This window comes from Oncorhynchus mykiss, chromosome 19 (genome assembly GCF_057628025.1).
Source record: "Oncorhynchus mykiss isolate SJ-2025 chromosome 19, ASM5762802v1, whole genome shotgun sequence".
In the NCBI taxonomy this organism is placed as follows: domain Eukaryota; kingdom Metazoa; phylum Chordata; class Actinopteri; order Salmoniformes; family Salmonidae; genus Oncorhynchus; species Oncorhynchus mykiss.
In genome coordinates this window covers 47,772,998-47,798,056 of record NC_143040.1, presented here as the reverse complement: position 1 = coordinate 47,798,056, position 25,059 = coordinate 47,772,998, and the positions used below count along the sequence as shown (strand labels likewise).

The following is a 25,059-nucleotide window of genomic DNA, read 5'->3' as shown; positions in this document are numbered from 1 at the left end:
AAAGAATAAACGTTTTGTTTTCGAAATGATAGTTTCCGGATTCGACCATATCAATGACCAAAGGCTCGTATTTCTGTGTGTTATTATGTTATAATTAAGTCTATGATTTGATATTTGATAGAGCAGTCTGACTGAGCGATGGTAGGCAGCAGCAGGCTCGTAAGCGTTCATTCAAACAGCACTTTCGTGCGTTTGCCAGCAGCTCTTTGCAATGCTTCAAGCATTGAGCTGTTTATGACTTCAAGCCTATCAACTTCCGAGATTAGGCTGGTGTAACCGATGTGAAATGGCTAGCTAGTTAGCGGGGTGTGCGCTAATAGCGTTTCAATCGGTGACGTCACTCGCTCTGAGACTTGGATTAGTTGTTCCCCTTGTTCTGCAAGGGCCGTAGCTTTTGTGGCGCGATGGGTAACAATGCTTCGAGGGTGGCTGTTGTCGATGTGTTCCTGGTTCGAGCCCAGGTAGGGGCGAGGGGAGGGACGGAAGCTATACTGTTACACTGGCAATACTAATGTGCCTATAAGAACATCCAATAGTCAAAGGTATATGAAATACAAATGGTATAGAGAGAAATAGTCCTATAATTCCTATAATAACTACAACCTAAAACTTCTTACCTGGGAATATTGAAGACTCATGTTAAAAGGAACCACCAGCTTTCATATGTTCTCATGTTCTGAGCAAGGAACTTAAACGTTAGCTTTTTTACATGGCACATATTGCACTTTTACTTTCTTCTCCAACACTTTGTTTTTGCATTATTTAAACCAAATTGAACATGTTTCATTATTTATTTGAGGCTAAATGGATTTTATTGATGTATTATATTAAGGTAAAAGAAAAGTGTTCATTCAGTATTGTTGTAATTGTCATTATTACAAATAAATGAAAAAAAAATTGGCGATTAATCGGCATCGGCGGTTTTGGTCCTCCAATAATCGGTATCGGTATCGGCGTTAAAATCATAATCGGTCGACCTCTGTATAAGGTCCGACAGTTAGTAGTGCATGTCAGAGCAAAAACTGAGGTCGAAGGAATTGTCCGTAGAGTTCAGAGACAGGATTGTGTTAAGGCACAGATCTGGGGAAGGGTACTAAAACATTTCTGCAGCATTGAAGGTCCCCAAGAACACAGTGGCCTCCATCATTCTTAAATGGAAGATGTTTGGAACCACCAAGACCCTTCCTAGAGCAAATTGAGCATTCAGGGGAGAAGGGCCTTGGTCAGGGAGGTGACCCAGCCAGAGCCCGGACTTGAACCCGTTTGAACATCTCTGGAGAGACCTGAAAATAGCTGTGCAGTGATGCTCCCCATTCAACCTGACAGAGCTTGAGAGGATCTGCAGAGAAGAATGGGAAAAACTCCCCAAATACAGGTGTGCCAAGCTTGTAGCGTCATACCCAGGAAGACTCAGGCTGTAATTGCTGCCAATGGTGCTTCAACATAGTACTGACTACAGGGTCTCAAAACTTATGTAAATGTGATACTTAATTTTGTATTTTTATAAATTAGCAAACATTTTTAAAAAACACTATTTTTTTGTCATTATGGGGTATTGTGTGTAGATTGATGAGGAGAAAAAATTATTTAATCCATTTTAGAATAAGACTGTAACGTAACAAAATGTGGAAAGAATCAAGAGGTCTGAATACTTTCCGAAAGCCCATTATGTTTTTTTTTTATCACAGGTTAAATGATATACTGCAAATCTTGTCACGGTATGGCTTTACTGTAGCTCTGAATATGACGTATGTGTGTGTTGCTGGCGCTTGTTACATACACTACATGCATATACTGTTGTATGCTATACACACCGGAGATCATGTGGTGTTTTGTGATAGTAACAGGGTGGGATTGCCATGCACTGCCAGCTAGTCAGTCAGTCAGTCACTGTGGCTGATCAGCAAAGCTTCCTCCTGGTCAGACTTGGCACTGTGGACATGACACTGGCTAGCAGTATTCTACCAGCAGGACTGAGTCATAACCTTCAGTATACACAAACAGTCTGCAAATCATGCCTGTAGGAAAATCTGGTTAGGCAAGAGCATTACAGTAACTAATGTGAAAAGGTTAAACATTTGTCCAATGTTCATCATTGGTAAGGTCCTGAAGATTCTCAACTCTATAGTTCTTTCAAACACACTAATGATATTCAAAATTGCCTCTCAAATACCCATTTTGTTTTTGATTGGTGAACCTTTTCAGTTCAATAATGATAATACCAAAGTAATAGCTATAATAACATATTAATATATCTATAATAGATCATTATATCTCGTTTCAACACAATTGATCATTTATGAAGAACAGACTATTTGCAGAAAATTATTATAGTTTAGGCTTAGATTCAATCAGATTATGCATTAACCAGCGGTATCCGACACCCACATAGCTGTTGTTTTGCCAATGTTAGATGTGTAACTGCATTGGAGCTGTCAAATCAGTGAGCAGCTGCTCTTGATCATTGTCACGAAGCCACACCCTTCCCACTCGCGTTAAATGTGGTGGGCCGGGCTCTTGCAAGCTAACTTCAGGTTGTCAGATGAACAGTGTTTTTCCTCCGATACATGGGTGCGGCTGGCTTCCGGGTTAAGCGAGCAGGTGTTAAGAAGCACGGCTAGGTGGGTCATGTTTCAGAGGACGCTATGACTCGATCTTCGCCTCTCCCGAGCCCGTTGGGGAGTTGCAGCGATGAGACAAGATCGTAATTGGATCGCAATTGGATGTCACGAAAAAGGGGGCAAAATTACAAACAATATATAGAATAATAATAATAATGACGCTCAAATTGAAAATTGTTCAACTATTCAACAAAATAATGAGTATTTCTATCAGCCTAATTGTGCTCTAGATTATGTCTCACATTCCAGTGTGTGAACTTGTAAACAAGCCTGCATGGGATTTCTCTTAATGCAACTCCGTGCGGCCAATGGCAATGTCTGCTTTAGGTATAATGGCAGGAGCTGCTTGTGGATTTGACAGCTCTAATGCAGTTCCACATCCGACACCGTCAAAACATCAGCCATGCGGATGTCAGCTAAAGCGGATCTGATTGAATAGACCCTTAGTATCTGTGTTTCAGTTCATTCAACTGGCCATTGAGTATCAATGGCAATGCCTCCATACATTTCACATTTGTATATTTTTTCAAATACATATTTTTTTTGATTGTCTGAAACCCATTAATCCAAAGAAATGGATCCCTTTACTGAGTAGCCTACTATTGAGTTATTTGTGACATCCGATAGTAGAGTGCATGCAGGAGCTTTACACAGGTGAGCATCCCTTCTGAAGTGGCCTTTATTGTTAAAAGGCTTCATTGAATTATGAAGTGTAAGTCACAGGCTTGCACTTGAACAAAGCATTTTCCATTATTTACATTCATAGCATTCATACATAAGTCATTTCCACATGGGATACGAAATTTGCCAAGTAAATGTAGACAGAGTTTGCGGAGTCAATGATGAGCTGTCATCTTGAGCCAAGGTTATGAATTGTTTATTAGGTTGGATTCCTACTGACAAAATCTGCTCGCAAAAATGGAAGGTGCTGTTTTCTCTGAGCCGGGTCCAGAGGACTTCTGATTGGATAGCCTAACAGCCTGGATGGGTCATTGATTGTGCCTCTGTGGCCTCTCCCCGGTTTTGCATTTTAATGTGAATGAGACTGGGAGGCTGGAGGAGGTTTTATGCTCTGTCTGATGGAGACATTTGGCACCGGCTCTCCTTGAGAAAGGCCACACCGAAACATTAGTCATACTGGTCACAATATAAATTGATTATATTCTATAGTACTATTTCATTGCATGTACTTTACACCCTGCAACATCACTGTCACCCAGTATACTTTTGGGGGGCAAGCACTGCATTTTTTATGACAAGCTACTTGAGATTTGGACTGCACTGGATGTTTGCATCTAGAAAGGTTTCTGAATGTACATTGTACAACCGTATGTTTTATAAATCACATATCACAAAACCACACCCTCGTTTTTGGTTTGGAGGGTGCTTACTACGAAATAACTGAGTGGCAGTTACATTTTCGCAAGAACCAGTTGCAAAGTTTACAAACTAATGCAGGGGCAGCACTTCCGATTGTGGCTTCGAATTACAGCTCTTCTGGGTTAAACTAAGAGCTGTGTGATCATGTTTTAAAAAATACATATATTTACCTTCTCATCTGTTGGCAGGATCTCTCTCTTTCTCCCACCAGAACCCCCCTACCCTGCCAGGTCATTACTAACTTACCTGGTTAAATAAAGGTTGTGAGTAATACCTGACTGTCACTCGACTATCATATTGTAGGTTCTTTGCACCAACGTTCCACCATCAGGTATGCACATCATACTACTACTATTCTATACTTAAATGACAGCATACTTTGCACTCCAGACAGTCAAGGTTATTGGTCCCACTAAAACAATGTATTTATTACATTCCTGTAAGTATATTGGCAGACTCCGCACAGTTAACCTTCCATTTCAAGCTGTAGTCTTTATCAAGAGCAGTAGACTACAGCTTTCTTCAGGGGTTTCAATGCTTTGAATTGTGTCTGAGGTTCTGCATTCCCTTCAAGACGGTCCTCATGTGCTATCCCTGCGCTGTGGTTCCCTCCCTTCTGCAACGACTGCAATGCAGTCCAATCGAATTCATGAATCTGATCATCAAACTCTTTGTTCTTGCTTTTTTATTTTTTTAAGAAACAGGTCCCAGCTTTTTATAATGTACTGTTCGGGTGTAACCTTTTAAAAGGTTGATGCTTGAAGGGGTAAGAAATGTTTTTTGTTGTTGTTGTTTTTATGAAAATGAACGTCGCTCATTCATAGAGGATGTCCCACTTAATGAAACTCCTTTTTCTCCCACTTTTGTCAAATTCTCTGCAGACTTCACACCCCATTAGCTTTTTGTTAAAGCTCCTCAGCTAAAGCCGCTTGACTATCCCTGACGGATGCCAACGCACTTCTTTGGTCTAACCCAAAGTGAAATACATTTGTGATAGATTAGCAAAGGAAAAATATAGAGGAGCAAACAGGGAGAAGTGCAAGACACAGCCGACTAAGAAGAGGATTTTATTCAAATAGAAAATCAACAGTCTTTGGAGAAGACACAATTTTGAACTAGAAATGACATTCTTTAGAAAATGTGATGCGCAAATGCAAGCGACTCACAGATTTCGCTAAGAAGGCAAGAGGGGCTATAGCTTGTTTAGTAGACAATTAACAGACAAGTCATGTAACAGATACAATTATATAGTTTGTGAGCTAATCATAGGTTGGAAGAGCAGTTTACACATTCAATATATTATATATGTTGAATTGGGTTATTGGGACATCGTTATGAGACAGTAAATGTGTTGATTTTATTATTCAAGGTCGATCCCCATGCTTACTATGTACCCCTAGAATGCGGCTCAGCATGTGTACTCTAGTATGTGAGGAAATGGGCCAAAATGCATCACAATTACCGAATACAAATTAAAATAGAATACATATATTTCTTGAACATCCATCTTAAAAGCACTCAGCCTAGGCTACATAGACTAGATAAGTTCAAACAACTTATGTTAGCTTTGAGTTCAGATAATGCTAACAGTGGTACTGTATTATTTGCATATAATGCTAGTACTGTTCATTTGCTACAGAGAGATTCATCATAGAGATGTAATGCTATCCTAAGCATGACTATTTCAGGTAAAAGCATAGTATAAAGGCTTTATTTGTATTTTTACCAAATCACAGGAGGGTAATTCCACTTGGCCCTTACTTCTTCAACAAAAAATACAACCTTGCAGTGCCATTGAAATTCGTCTGAGGCAGGCCGGGCTGTATGCTGATTTAGCGGCAAAACGTGGCAGTACCAAAAGGATTATACAAGGATATTTCAGGTCATTGTCTCACTCTTACCGGCCTTAGTCATCAGACATGCTGTGCTGTCAAAGGCAACCGGCTAGTAACGAGACGATACTGATGCGACATGAGCTGTAGGAGGTTTGCTGTGAGGTCACAAGGGTCAGACTCGTATTCTTTCTCTTCCTGAGTTGAGTGATTGGCTGTGGCAACATTTCTGCCTGAGCGACCTCAAACATTCATTGGAAAAGGGCTGCTGCATGTGTTCAGGTATTGGATAACCTACATTGTTGCTTGTCGCCAGGATGTCACACTGCCTACATGAAAGTAGTGCTTCCCAATGGGGAAGTGTACTACAGAGGTAATAAAGGCTGCGGGATTTCTGCTCAGTCAATAATACGTATTTCTAGAGATTAAAGGAGTATTTGATTAAGTTAGTATGTGTTTGAGACTTGATATAATGGATGTCTTGTTTTCAGATTATTTAATGGTCTGATTTCTGCAGGATTGTAGCATCAGAGAGATTTGAGCACTCTTTGCTCTACTTAAGACTTTAAGACTTTACGAAATAGCAGGTCATTCTCCCCTTGTGGCTGGTGTAAGATACTGTAATGAATTGGTGCTGGGCTCTCTTTATCTTTGTCTATCTCTACTCCTCTCTCCGACCCACACTCCCTTTCCTTTCTCTTTGGGCTTTCTTCCTTTAACTATAACTCATATTGCGGACTGTACCTAGATTTTAGTGGTCTGTTTGTTTGACATGTGAGGACCTCTCTTTTTACAAGCTTGAGTGACGTCAAGTAAAAGTTGTGTTTGTTAGCGATGCACAAAAGCTGTTTTGTTATCATGGCAACCGCCGTGGAATTGCTTTGACTCTGTGTCACAGTCCATTTCTTTTCAGATTTTTGGGAAGATTTGAAAGTAGCATCTCTGTTTCTCAAGGTTAGAGCGGTAGGAGTGCTGCCGCACGTGCACGGTTAGTATAGCCATGACTCTCATGAAGTGACAGCCACACTCAATATACTGTAGAACTCTCTCCCAGGCCCCATGGAAGCACACTTGTGCCAAAATCAATCAACAGCACAGGCAGGCAGGCAATAATCACTTTATTGGGTTGTTAATGAAAATATAGGTAACGCCCTCGCTCTTGTCGACATGTGTGCTATGTTGCGCTGGTTAGCCAAGAAATGTGATTATGCTGAATGAGAATTCCCCATGGTAGGCCCAGTTGTTAGTATGAGGAAGCTTACGAACCCCCACTACTCCTCCTGTCATTGCACCTTATGTATCTCCACTGCAGCTACTGTATTGAGCACCTTATGAAGCCCTCATAGTGGCTTGTGGTCAGGAGTTATTGATCTGTTTGGGAGATTGATGTGTCCGCCGCCATCTAAGGATGAGGATTTATGTGATGCTCTGCCGATAGCACTTCATCTCACCAGTGGGAAAGATCAAGGTGTCAGGGGTGGGTTCTCTGTTCAAACAACTTAATCTCAGCTCAAAATCTGTTGCCCATGCTACTGTATGCTATGCCATGATCAGGAGTCCAAGCACTGAGGACACAGGAGCCCACCCACCTGGGTTTGATTGACAGTTTTATTTTATTTACCCCTGGAAAAGAACAACCAAGGCACTGCACAATTAATCAATCAATCAAATGTATTTATAAAGCCCTATGTACACCAGCAGATGTCACAAAGTGCTATACAGAAACCCAGCCTAAAACCCCAAGCAGCGGCCTCCCAGGTGGTGCAGTGGTCTAGGGCACTGCTTTCCAGCGCTAGCTGTGCCACCAGAGACCCTGGGTTTGCGCCCAGGCTCTGTCGCAGCCGGCTGCGACCGGACGACGCACAATTGGCCTAACGTCGTCCGGGTTAGGGAGGGTTTGGCCGGTAGAGATATCCTTGTCTCATCGCGCACCAGCGACTCCTGTGGCGGCCCGGGCGCAGTGCACGCTAACCAAGGTCGCCAGGTGCACGGTGTTTCCTCCAACACATTGGTGTGGCTGGCTTCCGGGTTGGATGCGTGCTGTGTTAAGAAGTAGTGCGGCTTGGTTGGGTTGTGTTTCGGAAGACGGATGGCTTTCGACCTTCGTCTCTCCCGAGCCCGTACGGGAGTTGTAGCAATGAGACAAGATAGTAATTACTAACAATTGGATACCACAAAATTAGGGAGACAAAAGGGGTTAAAAAAAAAGAAGGAAAAAACAGAAGAAGAAAAAAGAAAAAAAACAGCAAGCAATGCAGATGTAGAAGCACGGTGGCTAGGAAAAACTCCCTAGAAAGACAGGAACCTAGGAAGAAACCTAGAGAGGACAGTGTAGGCGCACAGTGTAGGTGCTAGAGGTCGACCAATTAATCGGAATGGCCAATTAATTAGGGCCGAAGTCAAGTTTTCATAACAATCGGAAATCGGTATTTTTGGACACCGATTTGGTCGATTTTCTTTATTGTTAAATTTATTTTTTTGCACCTTTATTTAACTAGGCAAGTCAGTTAAGAACACATTCTTCTTTTCAATTAATGCCTAGGTGGGTTAACTGCCTTGTTCAAGGGCAGAACGACAGAGTTTTACCTTGTCAGCTTGGGGATTCGTTTTTGCAAACTTCCGGTTACTAGTCCAACGCTCTAATCAGCTGCCTTACATTGCACTCCACAAGAAGCCTGCATGGCAGGCTGACTACCTGATATGCGAGGGCATCAAGAAGCCAAGGTAAATTGCTAGCTAGCATTAAACTTATCTTATAAAAAACAATCAATCTTAACATAATCACTAGTTAACTACTGATATTACTAGTTTATCTAGCATGTCCTGCATGGATATAATAATTTCTCGTCGAATCACAGCCTACTACGCCAAACGGGTGATGATTTAGCACTGTCGTTGCACCAAACCTAACCATAAACATCAATGCCTTTCTTTAAAATCAATACACAAGTATATATTTTTTAAACCTGCATGTTTAGTTAATATTGCCTGCTAACATGAATTTCTTATAATTAGGGAAATTGTGTCACTTCTCTTGCGTTCCGTGCAAGCAGTCAGTTATTTTATGCAGCAGTTTGGGCCGCCTGGCTCGTTGCGAACTGTGTGAAGTCCATTTATTCCTAACAAAGACCGTAATTAATTTGCCAAAATTATACATAATTATGACATAACATTGAAGTTTGTACAATGTAACAGCAATATTTAGACTTAGGGATGCCACCCGTTAGATAAAATACGGAACGGTTCCGTATTTCACTGAAAGAATAAACGTTTTGTTTTTGGAATGATAGTTTCCGGATTTGACCATATCAATGACCAAAGGCTCGTATTTCTGTGTGTTATTATGTTATAATTAAGTCTATGATTTGATATTTGATAGAGCAGTCTGACTGAGCGATGGTAGGCAGCAGCAGGCTCGTAAGCATTCATTCAAACAGCACTTTCGTGCGTTTGCCAGCAGCTCTTTGCAATGCTTCAAGCATTGAGCTGTTTATGACTTCAAGCCTATCAACTTCCGAGATTAGGCTGGTGTAACCGATGTGAAATGGCTAGCTAGTTAGCGGGGTGTGCGCTAATAGCGTTTCAATCGGTGACGTCACTCGCTCTGAGACTTGGAGTAGTTGTTCCCCTTGCTCTACAAGGGCCGCGGCTTTTGTGGAGCGATGGGTAACGATGCTTCGAGGTTGGCTTTTGTCAATGTGTTCCTGGGTCGAGCCCAGGTAGGGGCGAGGAGAGGGACGGAAGCTATACTGTTACACTGGCAATACTAAAGTGCCTATAAGAACATCCAATAGTCAAAGGTATATGAAATACAAATGGTATAGAGAGAAATAGTCCTATAATTCCTATAATAACTACAACCTAAAACTTCTTACCTGGGAATATTGAAGACTCACGTTAAAAGGAACCACCAGCTTTCATATGTTCTGAGCAAGGAACTTAAACGTTAGCTTTTTTACATGGCACATATTGCACTTTTACTTTCTTCTCCAACACTTTGTTTTTGCATTATTTAAACCAAATTGAACATGTTTCATTATTTATTTGAGGCTAAATGGATTTTATTGATGTATTATATTAAGGTAAAAGAAAAGTGTTCATTCAGTATTGTTGTAATTGTCACCATTACAAAGAAATTTAAAAAAAATAGTCTGAATTAATCGGTATCGGCTTTTTTGGTCCTCCGATAATCGGTATCGGCATCGGCGTTGAAAAATCATAATCGGTCGACCTCTAGGTGCAGAGTTTTGAGTTCCAGTTCCCCTCCCAAATTCACTTCAATAAATCCTATGGCGATTTTTCTATAGTCTCTGGTACAACATTTATATTGCTGCAGTAACTACAGTATGAGAGAGTCATGGGGTGTCTGGTTGGGTCCTTGTACTCTAAAGATTTCATCTCTCTGAAAATAGTGAGGGAGTAGGGAGTCAGTGGCACTATAAACTGAGATGATGACTCAAAGACGGTGTCAGAGTGTCTGTTTCTCCATTATTTTGTCATGTGCCATATTAAAGTTGGGTTGCTCAGTGATATGTATGCAGAGTAATAGGTGACATTTCCCCCATACGAGGCAGACTGCTGCAGTGGAACTGCTCTCTTTCTTTGTGCTCTCTCGCCATTCAGGCCTGGAAATAATGCAGATGAGGAGATGAGTGGAGACATTCTTGCGCTAAGAGCTCTGTGAGATGAATTTAAAGCGAGTTACTTCATTTTCTTTAACCCCTTGGTGAACCTGATCCAGAACAGATGGGTGAATTTAGCGTTTAATCTAATCTGTCACTGGCTCTGTCTGTACTGCAGTGTACTGGTAAGGTACCATACAGTGCTGCCTATTTGTCGTACAGTACACTGGTTCTTTTTTGAAGCAGTCAGAGTGCATACTGTTTACCATCTTGTCTGCAGAAATAGCCTATGAATTCACAAAATGTTAGTGTGATGAAACTTTGGGGGTGTCTTGCTGCTTATTTGTAAGCCTTTTTAGTAAACCAATGTGAAATCAAACAGCATTCCCAGGCCTTTTTAGTAAACCAATGTGAACTCAAACAGCATTCCCAGGCCATTTTTAGTCAACCAATGTGAAATCAAACAGCATTCCCAGGCCATTTTAGTCAACCAATGTGAAATCAAACAGCATTCCCAGGCCATTTTTAGTCAACCAATGTGAAATCAAACAGCATTCCCAGGCCATTTTAGTCAACCAATGTGAAATCAAACAGCATTCCCAGGCCATTTTAGTAAACCAATGTGAAATCAAACAGCATTCCCAGGCCATTTTAGTCAACCAATGTGAAATCAAACAGTATTCCCAGGCCAGTTTAGTAAACCAATGTGAAATCAAACAGCATTCCCAGGCCATTTTAGTCAACCAATGTGAAATCAAACAGCATTCCCAGGCCATTTTAGTAAACCAATGTGAAATCAAACAGCATTCCCAGGCCATTTTAGTAAACCAATGTGAAATCAAACAGCATTCCCAGGCCATTTTAGTCAACCATTGTAAAATCAAACAGCGTTCAACAATGCATATTAGAAAGCTCTTGTGTTTGATAGCAAGTGAAAAAATGAGAGATCAGCATTTCATGGATCCATTTTGTAAGTAAGATTGAGAGCTAAGATTTCATCACACAGAGAGTACGCAGAGCCTTATAACAGCGTCCTAGTGTAACTTCGTAGACTGTCAGAATTCCAGACCCATTAGACTGGAGGTTAATGGTTCCCCATCTGATTAGATGTCGAGCAGCATTTCCTATAAGGAACATCATGGGTACTGCCCAGCCAGTGGGAGCGCGGGATAAAACATGAGGCTGCCGACAGTGCGGAGCGACAGAGGGCACTCAGGTTTAATGCTTAATGTAATCATTCTCCACTGACCTAAACCTCTCTGGAAATTTGAAAGATAGAAAGTCACAAGGGAAAGAAAGTCTGAGAAAGGCTTTTTCTGCTCTCCTCACCACCAAGAGAATCTCAATAAGTTTATTGAATTGTCACTTTCTTACATGTGTATGACTTTATGTGGAGGTGTTGGCATGGAAACAAGGGAGAAGGTGGTGATTGGTTTAAGTGATAGGAAGACGTGGTCGTGGGTGGGTGGGTGGGTGGCGGGGAGTGGCGGATATGGAGGTGTGCAATAGATGTATAGACCCCTGAGTTCGGGTTAAATTAATTTGAATTCCAGCCAACTCCATGTCTAATGCATTCAGTCAATAGATTGGAATTTAAATTAATTTGACCCCATCTCTGGTATGCATACATATACATTTTATGCAAGACCTGTGTTTGTACATTCAATGTACATCCTGACTATTAAACCAATCACAACCCTCCTCCTATCCAAGGACCTATAACACAAGCTTCAGTCCACTCAAATCGCAATATAGTCAGTCACCTGCAGTAACACATAGTTACACAATCTGATGAGTTCTTAGTTATGCTGTGCACCCAAGTTGCACTCATGTCTCGAAAGCACATTGACTTGACTTGACGACTCGAATCTTGCTCAATAACTCATTGACAGTAAATTAATGAAGAGAAGTCTTGGACGACCTTGAAACACAACAACACAACATTATACAGGCTTTTAAATGCAAGCGGAGCTAACATTTTTCACTAAGCAGGCTGGTAATTCCTCTGACTTGTGAGAACCACTTGGTGGGATCTTTAAATTTGATTGACAGGTGAGAGTCTTGGGTTGTGTGCTTGACTTTTCTTCATCGGCACGTCCGACAGCAGAAGAAGCTGCAGAGACCTTTGTCAAAAACTTTCCTCAGTGGGACTGAATGGTGTATCATGTCTGTTTTTGTCAGGGATCCAACCATGTTTGGAATGTGTAACAGCAGGACAAGTCCTATGCAACATTTCCACTCAAGACACAAGCATAGGAAATGATCCGAAGATTATACTACAGAAGAACAGAGCAATAGATGCAGACATTTTGTAGTCTTTTGAGGGAGCTGTACGCCATAGTAACATTTGGTATTTTGTGTGTGTGTATTTGCTTACTTGCATGTGTGCGTCCATGCATGAATGCATGAGTGAATACTGCAATGATGCCCAGAAAAATCTGAAACAAGGCTGCTCTCATGCAATGAGCACCATTCATCCAATGAATATCTGCAGACCCAGTTGCCAGCAAATGTTTTCATTATTATTGCCAAATGCTGCAGAAGTTTTTACAGTAACTAGGCTGGAAGGGAAGACTGCACCGCCATCTCTACCCCTCTCCTCCCACCCTCTCTCCCTCTATCCTGTGATGTATTACAGTCTGCAACCCGTAGATGGGCATGGATTGGGAGGAATTAGGTCACGAAGAAGCACACTGCAGAGGGGATAGCGCGGTGCTTACGTGCGTAGGAGAGAGCCCATGTTGTCGTCCGCGGTGCGGTGAAAGATGGAGAGGAGTAGGGGCGCGCTCACTTTAAAGAGTGACTATCATACATCAACAAAGGAAATGGGAGGGAGAGGAAACATGCCAAGGGCAACGCCTGCCCCTGTTTCCCTTTGTGTGTGTGTGTGTGTGTGTGTGTGTGTGTGTGTGTGTGTGTGTGTGTGTGTGTGTGTGTGTGTGTGTGTGTGTGTGCAGTGCAGCATCGGGCACTCTGCTTTAGCTCTCTCATATGCATAACGGTATTCTGCTCACGTTTAAGACTTTCTGCTGTGGAAACGGAAACACTGAGGTGCTAGAGTGATGATGGAAAAGCGGGCGTCTAGGGGAACAGCTGTTTCTAATAATAGAATCCAAGGAAAATGTTCATCCCCAATGAGGGACAGAGCTGCAACGTCCCCCATTCTCTCCTTCTCTCTCCTCCTCTTCTCTGTTCCCAGCCTTATGAGGCAGCAGTTCTCACTTAAAGCTATGTCATCCCAGGTTTATGTTGCTCATTAACAGTTTCTGTGGATTTGTAATTCCCCTATCTGTAATTTATTGTTTTACATGTACGGTAATTGGCTTGTATCTGTACTTTACTGATTAGCCTTCTAAATCTATCATGTTTTTTTTTCTCCATACAATTCGCAGGTTCTCCAATATAGTTATTAATCTGTTAATAATATCTTATTCGTGCAAATGTGAGTATGACAGCCTGTATTTAATTGATTATATTCTTATATGGACTGAGAGGACCAACTCAATTACAGGATGGTTCCATCTTTTGTGTAATAGTGAAAGTAAATACTGTTACATCTGCATTCTAGAAGCAGTTATCACTTACACATGGCGGAGGGTTGACAGGTACAGATCTCTTGGCCTTGATCATTCACATCAATCTAGTATTGACATTTATCAAGCATCAACGTTCTGAAGCAACTTTTTAAAATGACCAGCGCGGTCTAAGCAAAAGCAGTAGACATGCTTTAAAGCAGACAAATAATTTAGTGTGTTCGCATTTTAAAACATTAAGTTTGTCCTTGGATAACCAGCTTATTGTTCCTTCATCTGTGAATAAGAAAGAAAAATGTGGAAATGTGTCTCCAATAAGCTTTTTTTCATGAAAGTTTATTTCCCTGAAGCATGTTCTGAAATGCCTGCATAAGCATCTTTGCAAACTGCAACTAATGCTGGAAAGCTTGAACGCTGTGAGTGGAATCTTAACTGCAGCTTTGCAACCCAGATTAGACTGATAGAAACCGGAGTGATGCAACTCTCCCCTGCCAGCCCTCAGAAAAGGTTACCAGCAGTTAAGTGAAGCATTTTGAAGTGTGTTTCATCAAAATGCCTGCAAGGCTTTTTGGATGGCTGATATAAATGATCTCCATTCATTTTTAATCATTTGGTTTTGTTTGTCCTGTTTTCTGCTGTCCCCTCAACCTCAAGTCTTCAGATTGGGAAAAGATGCCGCAGTGCTGTCACTTGGATCAAACCATAGCAGTGGATCAAAAATAGCAGATTTTAAGACGGCCCCAGAACAGAGCCCTGGAGAATACCTCACTTGACCTTCGATAACACATCTAAAGAGAGAGCTAATTGAACATATAAAGTATTAAACTGTTACAATTAGTATCTTCAAAGGCAATGGCATTTAATGTATACTGTATATAACAAAGAACTTTAAAATGAGACATGGTGATTAAATATACCGTCATGTTAGTTTTCTCATCTCTTTCCCACGGTATGTTTTACTTTTTGCTCTTCTATTTATACGTAATTCCCTCTGTAATTTCACACTGGTGCAAACGCTAGATAAATCTGGCACACCATTTTCAATATCAACAGAGTACCGAATTACAACAAACACAGTTGAGATCTTTCTCATACAGATGTTTTGCTGTTGCTGGCACGTCTTTTTCTCAAAGACCTTGAGTGATCTTGAGGACCTTATGCACCTTGGCAACAGTCTCTGTCACCTAATGATCAGCTCTGTTATTATCATTCCATACCCTCCCCTCTCTCTCACACACTGTCATGCACACCAATTGATATGCAAGGGAAGTTACCCTCTGATATCGGACAGTGTGCTTATAGCAGAGACTAAATATGAGCTCTTTGCATTGCACCTCAGGTTTATTGACACATCATCCTTCTTCTCTCTCATTGACTTATCTAAACTATCTCGAAAACCGACTTAACCTTCCGGCTTAGCCATTGATAGACACAACAATAGCTCATGTCGGCATCAAGCTTATCATGACTGTGCATGTAGCTTTTTATAAAGCCTTTATGCATCCCTCAAGTATACAGTGCCTATCATACGTATTTACTCTCTTAGATTTTTTCACATTTTGTTGAGTTACAATGTGGGATTGAAATAGATGCAGTCAAATGACCAAAGCGCCCTCTAGAGGCCTCATTCATGGGTGGAATGTTATTAATATTAATATTTCTTTCTTTTTTTCGCAGAAAATCTGATGTTTCTATGTCAAATGGTTGAGTTATATTTCTGTCTTCTGTGATGTATATAAAGTGTAATATTGGGATGCAAACTCAAAATGTAATACATATATCTGACACGGTACAGACGTCTTATTTCTTTATGCGCATAACCAAATCAAATCACATGTATTTATATAGCCCTTCTTACATCAGCAGCTATATCAAAGTGCTGTACAGAAACCCAGCCTAAAACCCCAAACAGCAAGCAATGCAGGTGTTATGTGCTATGTGTTACCCTGGTCACCATAGAAGCACCCACCCGCAGCACGCTCTCCAGCAGGTATATTTCACTGGTCACCCCCAAAGCCAATTCCTCTTTTGGCCGCCTTTCTTTCCAGTTTTCTGCTGCCAATGACTGGAACGAACTGCAAAAATCGCTGAAGCTGGAGACTCTTTATCTCCCTCACTAACTTCAAGCACCAGCTGTCAGAGCAGCTCACAGATCATTGCACATACAGTGCCTTGCGAAAGTATTCGGCCCCCTTGAACTTTGCGACCTTTTGCCACATTTCAGGCTTCAAACATAAAGATATAAAACTGTATTTTTTTGTGAAGAATCAACAAGTGGGACACAATCATGAAGTGGAACGACATTTATTGGATGTTTCAAACTTTTTTAACAAATCAAAAACTGAAGAATTGGGCGTGCAAAATTATTCATCCCCCTTAAGTTAATACTTTGTAGCGCCACCTTTTGCTGCGATTACAGCTGTAAGTCGCTTGGGGTATGTCTCTATCAGTTTTGCACATCGAGAGACTGAATTTTTTTCCCATTCCTCCTTGCAAAACAGCTCGAGCTCAGTGAGGTTGGATGGAGAGCATTTGTGAACAGCAGTTTTCAGTTCTTTCCACAGATTCTCGATTGGATTCAGGTCAGGACTTTGACTTGGCAATTCTAACACCTGGATATGTTTATTTTTGAACCATTCCATTGTAGATTTTGCTTTATGTTTTGGATCATTGTCTTGTTGGAAGACAAATCTCCGCCCCAGTCTCAGGTCTTTTGCAGACTCCATCAGGTTTTCTTCCAGAATGGTCCTGTATTTGGCTCCATCCATCTTCCCATCAATTTTAACTATCTTCCCTGTCCCTGCTGAAGAAAAGCAGGCCCAAACCATGATGCTGCCACCACCATGTTTGACAGTGGGGATGGTGTGTTCAAGGTGATGAGCTGTGTTGCTTTTACGCCAAACATAACGTCTTGCATTGTTGCCAAAAAGTTCAATTTTGATTTCATCTGACCAGAGCACCTTCTTCCACATGTTTGGTGTGTCTCCCAGGTGGCTTGTGGCAAACTTTAAACGACACTTTTTATGGATATCTTTAAGAAATGGCTTTCTTCTTGCCACTCTTCCATAAAGGCCAGATTTGTGCAATATACGACTGATTGTTGTCCTATGGACAGAGTCTCCCAACTCAGCTGTAGATCTCTGCAGTTCATCCAGAGTGATCATGGGCCTCTTGGCTGCATCTCTGATCAGTCTTCTCCTTGTATGAGCTGAAAGTTTAGAGGGACGGCCTGGTCTTAGTAGATTTGCAGTGGTCTGATACTCCTTCCATTTCAATATTATCGCTTGCACAGTGCTCCTTGGGATGTTTAAAGCTTGGGAAATCTTTTTGTATCCAAATCCGGCTTTAAACTTCTTCACAGCAGTATCTCGGACCTGCCTGGTGTGTTCCTTGTTCTTCATGATGCTCTCTGCGCTTTTAACGGACCTCTGAGACTATCACAGTGCAGGTGCATTTATACGGAGACTTGATTACACACAGGTGGATTGTATTTATCATCATTAGTCATTTAGGTCAACATTGGATCATTCAGAGATCCTCACTGAACTTCGGGAGAGAGTTTGCTGCACTGAAAGTAAAGGGGCTGAATAATTTTGTACACCCAATTTTTCAGTTTTTGATTTGTTAAAAAAGTTTGAAATATCCAATAAATGTCGTTCCACTTCATGATTGTGTCCCACTTGTTGTTGATTCTTCACAAAAAAATACAGTTTTATATCTTTATGTTTGAAGCCTGAAATGTGGCAAAAGGTCGCAAAGTTCAAGAGAGCCGAATACTTTCGCAAGGCACTGTAGCCCATCTGTAAATACCCCATCCATCTACCTCATCCCCATACTGTATTTATTTATTTAGCTCCTTTGCACCCCAGTATCTCCACTTGCACATTCATCTTCTGCACATCTATCACTCCAGTGTTTAATTGCTATATCTTAATTACCTCGCCACTATGGCCTATTTTATTGCCTTACCTCCCTTATCTTACCTCATTTGTACACACTGTATATTTACTTTTCTTCCTACTGTATTATTGACTGTATGTTTGTTTATTCCATGTGTCTGTGTTGTTGTATGTGTCGAACTGCTTTGCTTTATTTTGGCCAGGCCGCAGTTGTAAATGAGAACTTGTTCTCAACTAACCTACCTGGTTAAATAAAGGTGAAATAAAAAATTAAAACATGTGTGAAGTGTATACTTTTGTTTCAAAGTAGATTTGTTTAAGACTACCAAGAAACTCTCTGTGTGAACCTGATTTAACTCGCTGCAGTAAAATGTTGATTTTTTTGGGGGGGGTCACTGATCTACACAAAATTCTTCGTAATGTTTTTAAAAATAACATTTATTTCACCTTTATTTAACCAGGTAGACTAGTTGAGAACAAGTTCTCATTTGCAACTGCGACCTGGCCAAGATAAAGCAATGCAGTTTGACACATACAACACAAAGTTACACATGGAATAAACAAACATACAATCAATAATAGAGTAGAAAAAAATCTATATATAGCATGTGCAAATGAGGTAAGATAAGAGGTAAGGCAATAAATAGGCCGTGGTGGCAAGGTAATTACAATATTGCAATTAAACACTGGAATGGTAGGATGTGCAGAAAATGAATGTGCAAGTTGAGATACTGGGGTGCAAAGGAGCAAGATAAATAAATACAGTGCCTTGCGAAAGTATTCGAAACATGATCCAAAACATAAAGCAAAATCTACAATGGAATGGTTCAAAAATAAACATATCCAGGTGTTAGAATGGCCAAGTCAAAGTCCAGACCTGAATCCAATCGAGAATCTGTGGAAAGAACTGAAAACTGCTGTTCACAAATGCTCTCCATCCAACCTCACTGAGCTCGAGCTGTTTTTCAAGGAGGAATGGGAAAAAATGTCAGTCTCTCGATGTGCAAAACTGATAGAGACATACCCCAAGCGACTTACAGCTGTAATCGCAGCAAAAGGTGGCGCTACAAAGTATTAACTTAAGGGGGCTGAATAATTTTGCACGCCCAATTTTTTAGTTTTTGATTTGTTAAAAAAGTTTGAAATATCCAATAAATGTCGTTCCACTTCATGATTGTGTCCCACTTGTTGTTGATTCTTCACAAAAAATACAGTTTTATATCTTTATGTTTGAAGCCTGAAATGTGGCAAAAGGTCGCAAAGTTCAAGGGGGCCGAATACTTTCGCAAGGCACTGTAAATACAGTATGGGGATGAGGTAGATTAGATGGGCTATTTACAGATGAGCTATGTACAGATGCAGTGATCTGTGAGCTGCTCTGACAGCTGGTGATTAAAGCTAGTGAGGGAGGTAAGAGTCTCCAGCTTCAGAGATTTTTGCAGTTTGTTCCAGTCATTGGCAGCGGAAAACTGGAAGGAGAGGCGGCCAAAGGAAGAATTAACGTTGGGGGTGACCAGTGAGATATACCTGCTGGAGCGCATGCTACGGGTGGGTGCTGCAATGGTGACCAGTGAGCTGAAATAATGCGGGGCTTTACCTAGCAGAGACTTGTAGATGACCTGGAGCCAATGGGATTGGCGACGAGTATGAAGCGAGGGCCAGCCAACGAGATCATACAGGTCGCAGTGGTGGGTGGTATATGGGGCTTTGGTGACAAAACGGATGGCACTGTGATAGACTGCATCCAATTTGTTGAGTGGAGTGTTGGAGGCTATTTTGTAAATGACATCGCCGAAGTCGAGGATCGGTAGGATGGTCTGTTTTACGAGGGTATGATTGGCAGCATGAGTGAAAGATGCTTTGTTGCGAAATAGGAAGCCGATACTAGATTTAATTTTGGATTGGAGGTGTTTAATGTGAGTCTGGAAGGAGAGTTTACAGTCTAACCAGACACCTAGGTATTTGTAGTTGTCCACATATTCTAAGTCAGAACCGTCCAGAGTAGTGATGCTGGACGGGCGGGCAGGTACGTGCAGCGATCTGTTGAAGAGCATGCATTTAGTTTAATTTGCATTTAAGAGCAGTTGGAGGCCACAGATGGAGAGTTGTATGGCATTGAAGCTCATCTGGAGGTTAGTTAACACAGTATCCAAAGAAGGGCCAGAGGTATACAGGATGGTGTCGTCTGCGTAGAGGTGGATCAAAGAATCACCAGCAGCGAGAGCGACATCATTATATATACAGTGCCTTGCGAAAGTATTCGGCCCCCTTGAACTTTGCGACCTTTTGCCACATTTCAGGCTTCAAACATAAAGATATAAAACTGTATTTTTTTGTGAAGAATCAACAACAAGTGGGACACAATCATGAAGTGGAACGACATGTATTGGATATATCAAACTTTTTTAACAAATCAAAAACTGAAAAATTGGGCGTGCAAAATTATTCAGCCCCTTTACTTTCAGTGCAGCAAACTCTCTCCAGAAGTTCAGTGAGGATCTCTGAATGATCCAATGTTGACCTAAATGACTAATGATGATAAATACAATCCACCTGTGTGTAATCAAGTCTCCGTATAAATGCACCTGCACTGTGATAGTCTCAGAGGTCCGTTAAAAGCGCAGAGAGCATCATGAAGAACATGGAACACACCAGGCAGGTCCGAGATACTGCTGTGAAGAAGTTTAAAGCCGGATTTGGATACAAAAAGATTTCCCAAGCTTTAAACATCCCAAGGAGCACTGTGCAAGCGATAATATTGAAATGGAAGGAGTATCAGACCACTGCAAATCTACCAAGACCTGGCCGTCCCTCTAAACTTTCAGCTCATACAAGGAGAAGACTGATCAGAGATGCAGCCAAGAGGCCCATGATCACTCTGGATGAACTGCAGAGATCTACAGCTGAGGTGGGAGACTCTGTCCATAGGACAACAATCAGTCGTATATTGCACAAATCTGGCCTTTATGGAAGAGTGGCAAGAAGAAAGCCATTTCTTAAAGATATCCATAAAAAGTGTTGTTTAAAGTTTGCCACAAGCCACCTGGGAGACACACCAAACATGTGGAAGAAGGTGCTCTGGTCAGATGAAACCAAAATGGAACTCTTTGGCAACAATGCAAAACGTTATGTTTGGCGTAAAAGCAACACAGCTGAACACACCATCCCCACTGTCAAACATGGTGGTGGCAGCATCATGGTTTGGGCCTGCTTTTCTTCAGCAGGGACAGGGAAGATGGTTAAAATTGATAGGAAGATGTATGGAGCCAAATACAGGACCATTCTGGAAGAAAACCTGATGGAGTCTTCAAAAGACCTGAGACTGGGACGGAGATTTGTCTTCCAACAAGACAATGATCCAAAACATAAAGCAAAATCTACAATGGAATGGTTCAAAAATAAACATATCCAGGTGTTAGAATGGCCAAGTCAAAGTCCAGACCTGAATCCAATCGAGAATCTGTGGAAAGAACTGAAAACTGCTGTTCACAAATGCTCTCCATCCAACCTCACTGAGCTCGAGCTGTTTTGCAAGGAGGAATGGGAAAAATTTCAGTCTCTCGATGTGCAAAACTGATAGAGACATACCCCAAGCGACTTACAGCTGTAATCGCAGCAAAAGGTGGCGCTACAAAGTATTAACTTAAGGGGGCTGAATAATTTTGCACGCCCAATTTTTCAGTTTTTGATTTGTTAAAAAAGTTTGAAATATCCAATAAATGTCGTTCCACTTCATGATTGTGTCCCACTTGTTGTTGATTCTTCACAAAAAAATACAGTTTTATATCTTTATGTTTGAAGCCTGAAATGTGGCAAAAGGTCGCAAAGTTCAAGGGGGCCGAATACTTTCGCAAGGCACTGTATATATTTTTTATTTTACCCCTTTTTCTCCCCAATTTCGTGGTATCCAATTGTTGTAATAGCTACTATCTTGTCTCATTGCTACAACTCCCGTACGGGCTCGGGAGAGACGAAGGCTGAATGTCATGCGTCCTCCGATACACAACCCAACCAGCCGTACTGCTTCTTAACACAGCGCGCATCCAACCCGGAAGCCAGCCGCACCAATGTGTCGGAGGCTACACCGTGCACCTGGCAACCTTGGCTAGCGCGCACTGGTGCGCGATGAGACAAGGAGATCCCTACCGACCAATCCCTCCCTAACCCGGACGACGCTAGGCCAATTGTGCGTCGCCCCAGGGACCTCCCGGTCGCGGCCGGTTACGACAGAGCCTGGGCGCGAACCCAGGGACTCTGATGGCACAGCTGGCGCTGCAGTACAGCGCCCTTAACCACTGCGCCACCGGGGAGTCCGAGAGCGACATCATTGATGTATACAGAGAAGAGTCGGCCTGAGAATTGAACCCTGTGGCACCCCCATAGAGACTGCCAGAGGTCCGGACAACAGGCCCTCCGATTTGACAAACACGATTTTCAAATTAATACCCCATCTCTGTACACACAATTATCTATAAGGTCTCTCAGTCGAGTACTGAATTTCATGCACAGATTCAACCAACTTGAAAATGGCTGTCAACAACCAACCAAGCTTGAAGAATGTTGAAACTAATAATGGGCAAATATAGCATAATCCAGGTGTGCAAAACTCTTAGGGATTTACCCCAAACATGTTTTTAACATGTATTGACTCAGGGGGTGCATACTTACAGTATCTAATCAAGATGTATTTTTTATTAATTTAAAAAAATGTTTTAGAATTTTTCTTCCAGAGTATTTTTTGTGGATCATTTGACAAAAAATTGCAATTAAATAAATTTTAATCCCACTTGTGACAATTTAAATGTGAAGAAATCCAAGAGGGGTGAGTACTTATGATAGGCACTGTAAGTGTAAACCGAGAGAACAACAGAGTAAACAGGTGAAAGTTCAAAGTAAAGTTAGATTGACGTTTGGGGTGCTGACGCAGGGGTATAGAGAAAGGGGAGAGTTTGAGGACCGGACGGATGGCGTGACAGGAGTGACCATGGGGCAGGTGATGGAGGTAGAGTACTGTAGATGCTCAGCCCCTCCAAGGAACAGAGGGACAAATGGAGCGGGCATGAGAGTCGCCTGTTTGCTGCACTTAATAAGAACTGACGTTACACAACTTCATTCACCTCAGCAGTACGTGGTCTTATTGCAGAGTCTGTGGTTGTGCCAAGTTATTTTTAAAAAGAAGGTGCAAACTGTGTGGGAGACTGCAGTGCAACACAGACTGACAGCAGAGACTCCGTCTGAATAATTGGTAACACACTCACACATACACACTTAGTCATACTGTAAGTCAGTGGCTCCCCCAATCGTTTTCTGTTACTGTACAACCATCTGAATTTTGCTCTTCCCGGAGTACCCCTGAAGTACCCCCTCATGTGTATTTTACCAGTATGCCTATGGTCTCATGAGTCTTCTCAAGTATTCCCTGTACCACCAATCTTAGTACCCCTGGTTAGCAACCACTGATCTAATTCATACACTCATGCAGGTAGTCAGTCACACACTTAGCTACACACACAGACAACCCAACCAGACATCCACTCAAACACACAGACAAAGGACGTTCACCCACGTGTGTTCTGGCCCTGGCCCAGACACAGTGCCACACACAAATAGGCACAGAGTGAACCATCCAAGAACAGAGCCAATAACAAAATACACCATGTACTTTCCTATTGTTTGCTTAACCATCCCAACCCTTCTTCCTCTTCCACCCCCCTAGGATTACACCATCACCATGTACTTCCAGCAGTCCTGGAGGGACAAGCGCTTGTCCTACACAGGGATTCCCCTCAACCTGACGCTGGACAACAGGGTGGCTGACTCGCTCTGGGTCCCTGACACCTACTTCATCAACGATAAGAAGTCCTTTGTGCACGGGGTCACAGTGAAGAACAGAATGATCCGACTGCATCCAGACGGAACTGTGCTCTACGGCCTCAGGTGAGTGTGTGCGTATCAGCGTTACGTGTTCTTGGGCTCCTCTGTAGCTCAGTTGGTAGAGCGTGGCTACTGTAATGCCAGGGTAGTGGGTTTGATTCCCAGGACCTCCCATACAATAAAAAAAATGTGGGTGTGTCAGTTCTGGTTACTATGTAAAAAGGACATTCTACTCCAAAATAGAAAGATGCTGACATCATAAATATAATTTCCCCTTCCAGAAATTAGCTCAGTAACATATTGGTCCGTATGATCAGGCAGGTGTGGCTATAAATAGGCTGGGGGTTTTCCATCTGCATTTACCCAATTGGGCCCAAATATTAGCCAGAACACAAACTCTAGTTAGCAACTGATGTATTGATGACTTGAATGTCATAAAAAACATTCCACTGGCACTCAGCTAACTAAGGATTGTGTACTGTGAATGTATGCCTGTTATACTTGACATATACATTTGGCCTCTGTCTTCCCTATGAATTCAACGCCATTGGCGAGGACTAATGCGCATAAACCATGCCGCTGCTAAAAGCTCAGGGTCTCAAATGGTGAATTTGACTAATTTCTTGGACTTGAGAAATAAGTGTAGCCTGGTAACACTAGAAAGCTCTGTGATCCTTCTCTTTTAACAGTGGGCATCAAAACTGCTTTCAAAGGTGTGTTTTTGGACATGCATATTTCTCTGTGTGGCTCTCGCAATTTTAATGTGCCTCGAGAGGAATATAATCTTCTGGCATAGAATGTGACAGGCTGAACAATTGAATAGGTAAACTATTCTACTATGGGTTTGTCTGATTTTGCTGTTGCTTACTCGTGTTGTTGGCTGTGGAAAGTTAAATGTGGATAACAATTTTTCATTAGATAATTCCAATAACCAAAGGTACTGGGTTACAGCTCCGCCTGGTTCTCATTTGGATCATACTGTAGGTGCCAGGTCTCGGACCCGGCGGGATCCGGTCCAATTTAACCTCTGTGTTTGTGTGTGTGTGTGTGTGTGCGTGCGTGCATGCGTGTCTACGTCTTAGTGTCTATGTGTGCATTTGTGTGAGCTTATGTGTGATAATGAGAGCCGACCTTCAAATTTTGCAGACTGGGGGTTGGTTTTAAGAGCATGAATGGAAGTACCTTCTAGACCATCTGATTGGTCCCAGAAACAGATGGGTTGAGCCAGAACACATGTGGGTAAAGCGTTGTTTAAAAAAATTGTTATTGGCTTCGATACTCTGATTGGTTAGAGATGA

At 41.9% G+C, this 25,059-nt stretch overlaps 1 protein-coding gene across 1 annotated transcript in view; it reads left to right on the top strand.

Annotated features, from left to right (window-relative positions):
* LOC110497787 (gamma-aminobutyric acid receptor subunit beta-1) overlaps nt 1-25,059 on the top strand; it is a 53,507-nt gene that overhangs the window by 9,039 nt on the left and 19,409 nt on the right. Inside the window, exon 4 of the mRNA XM_021574150.3 lies at nt 23,604-23,824. Within this exon, the coding sequence (XP_021429825.1) occupies nt 23,604-23,824 (221 nt within the window). The remainder of the gene's footprint in view (nt 1-23,603; nt 23,825-25,059) is intronic.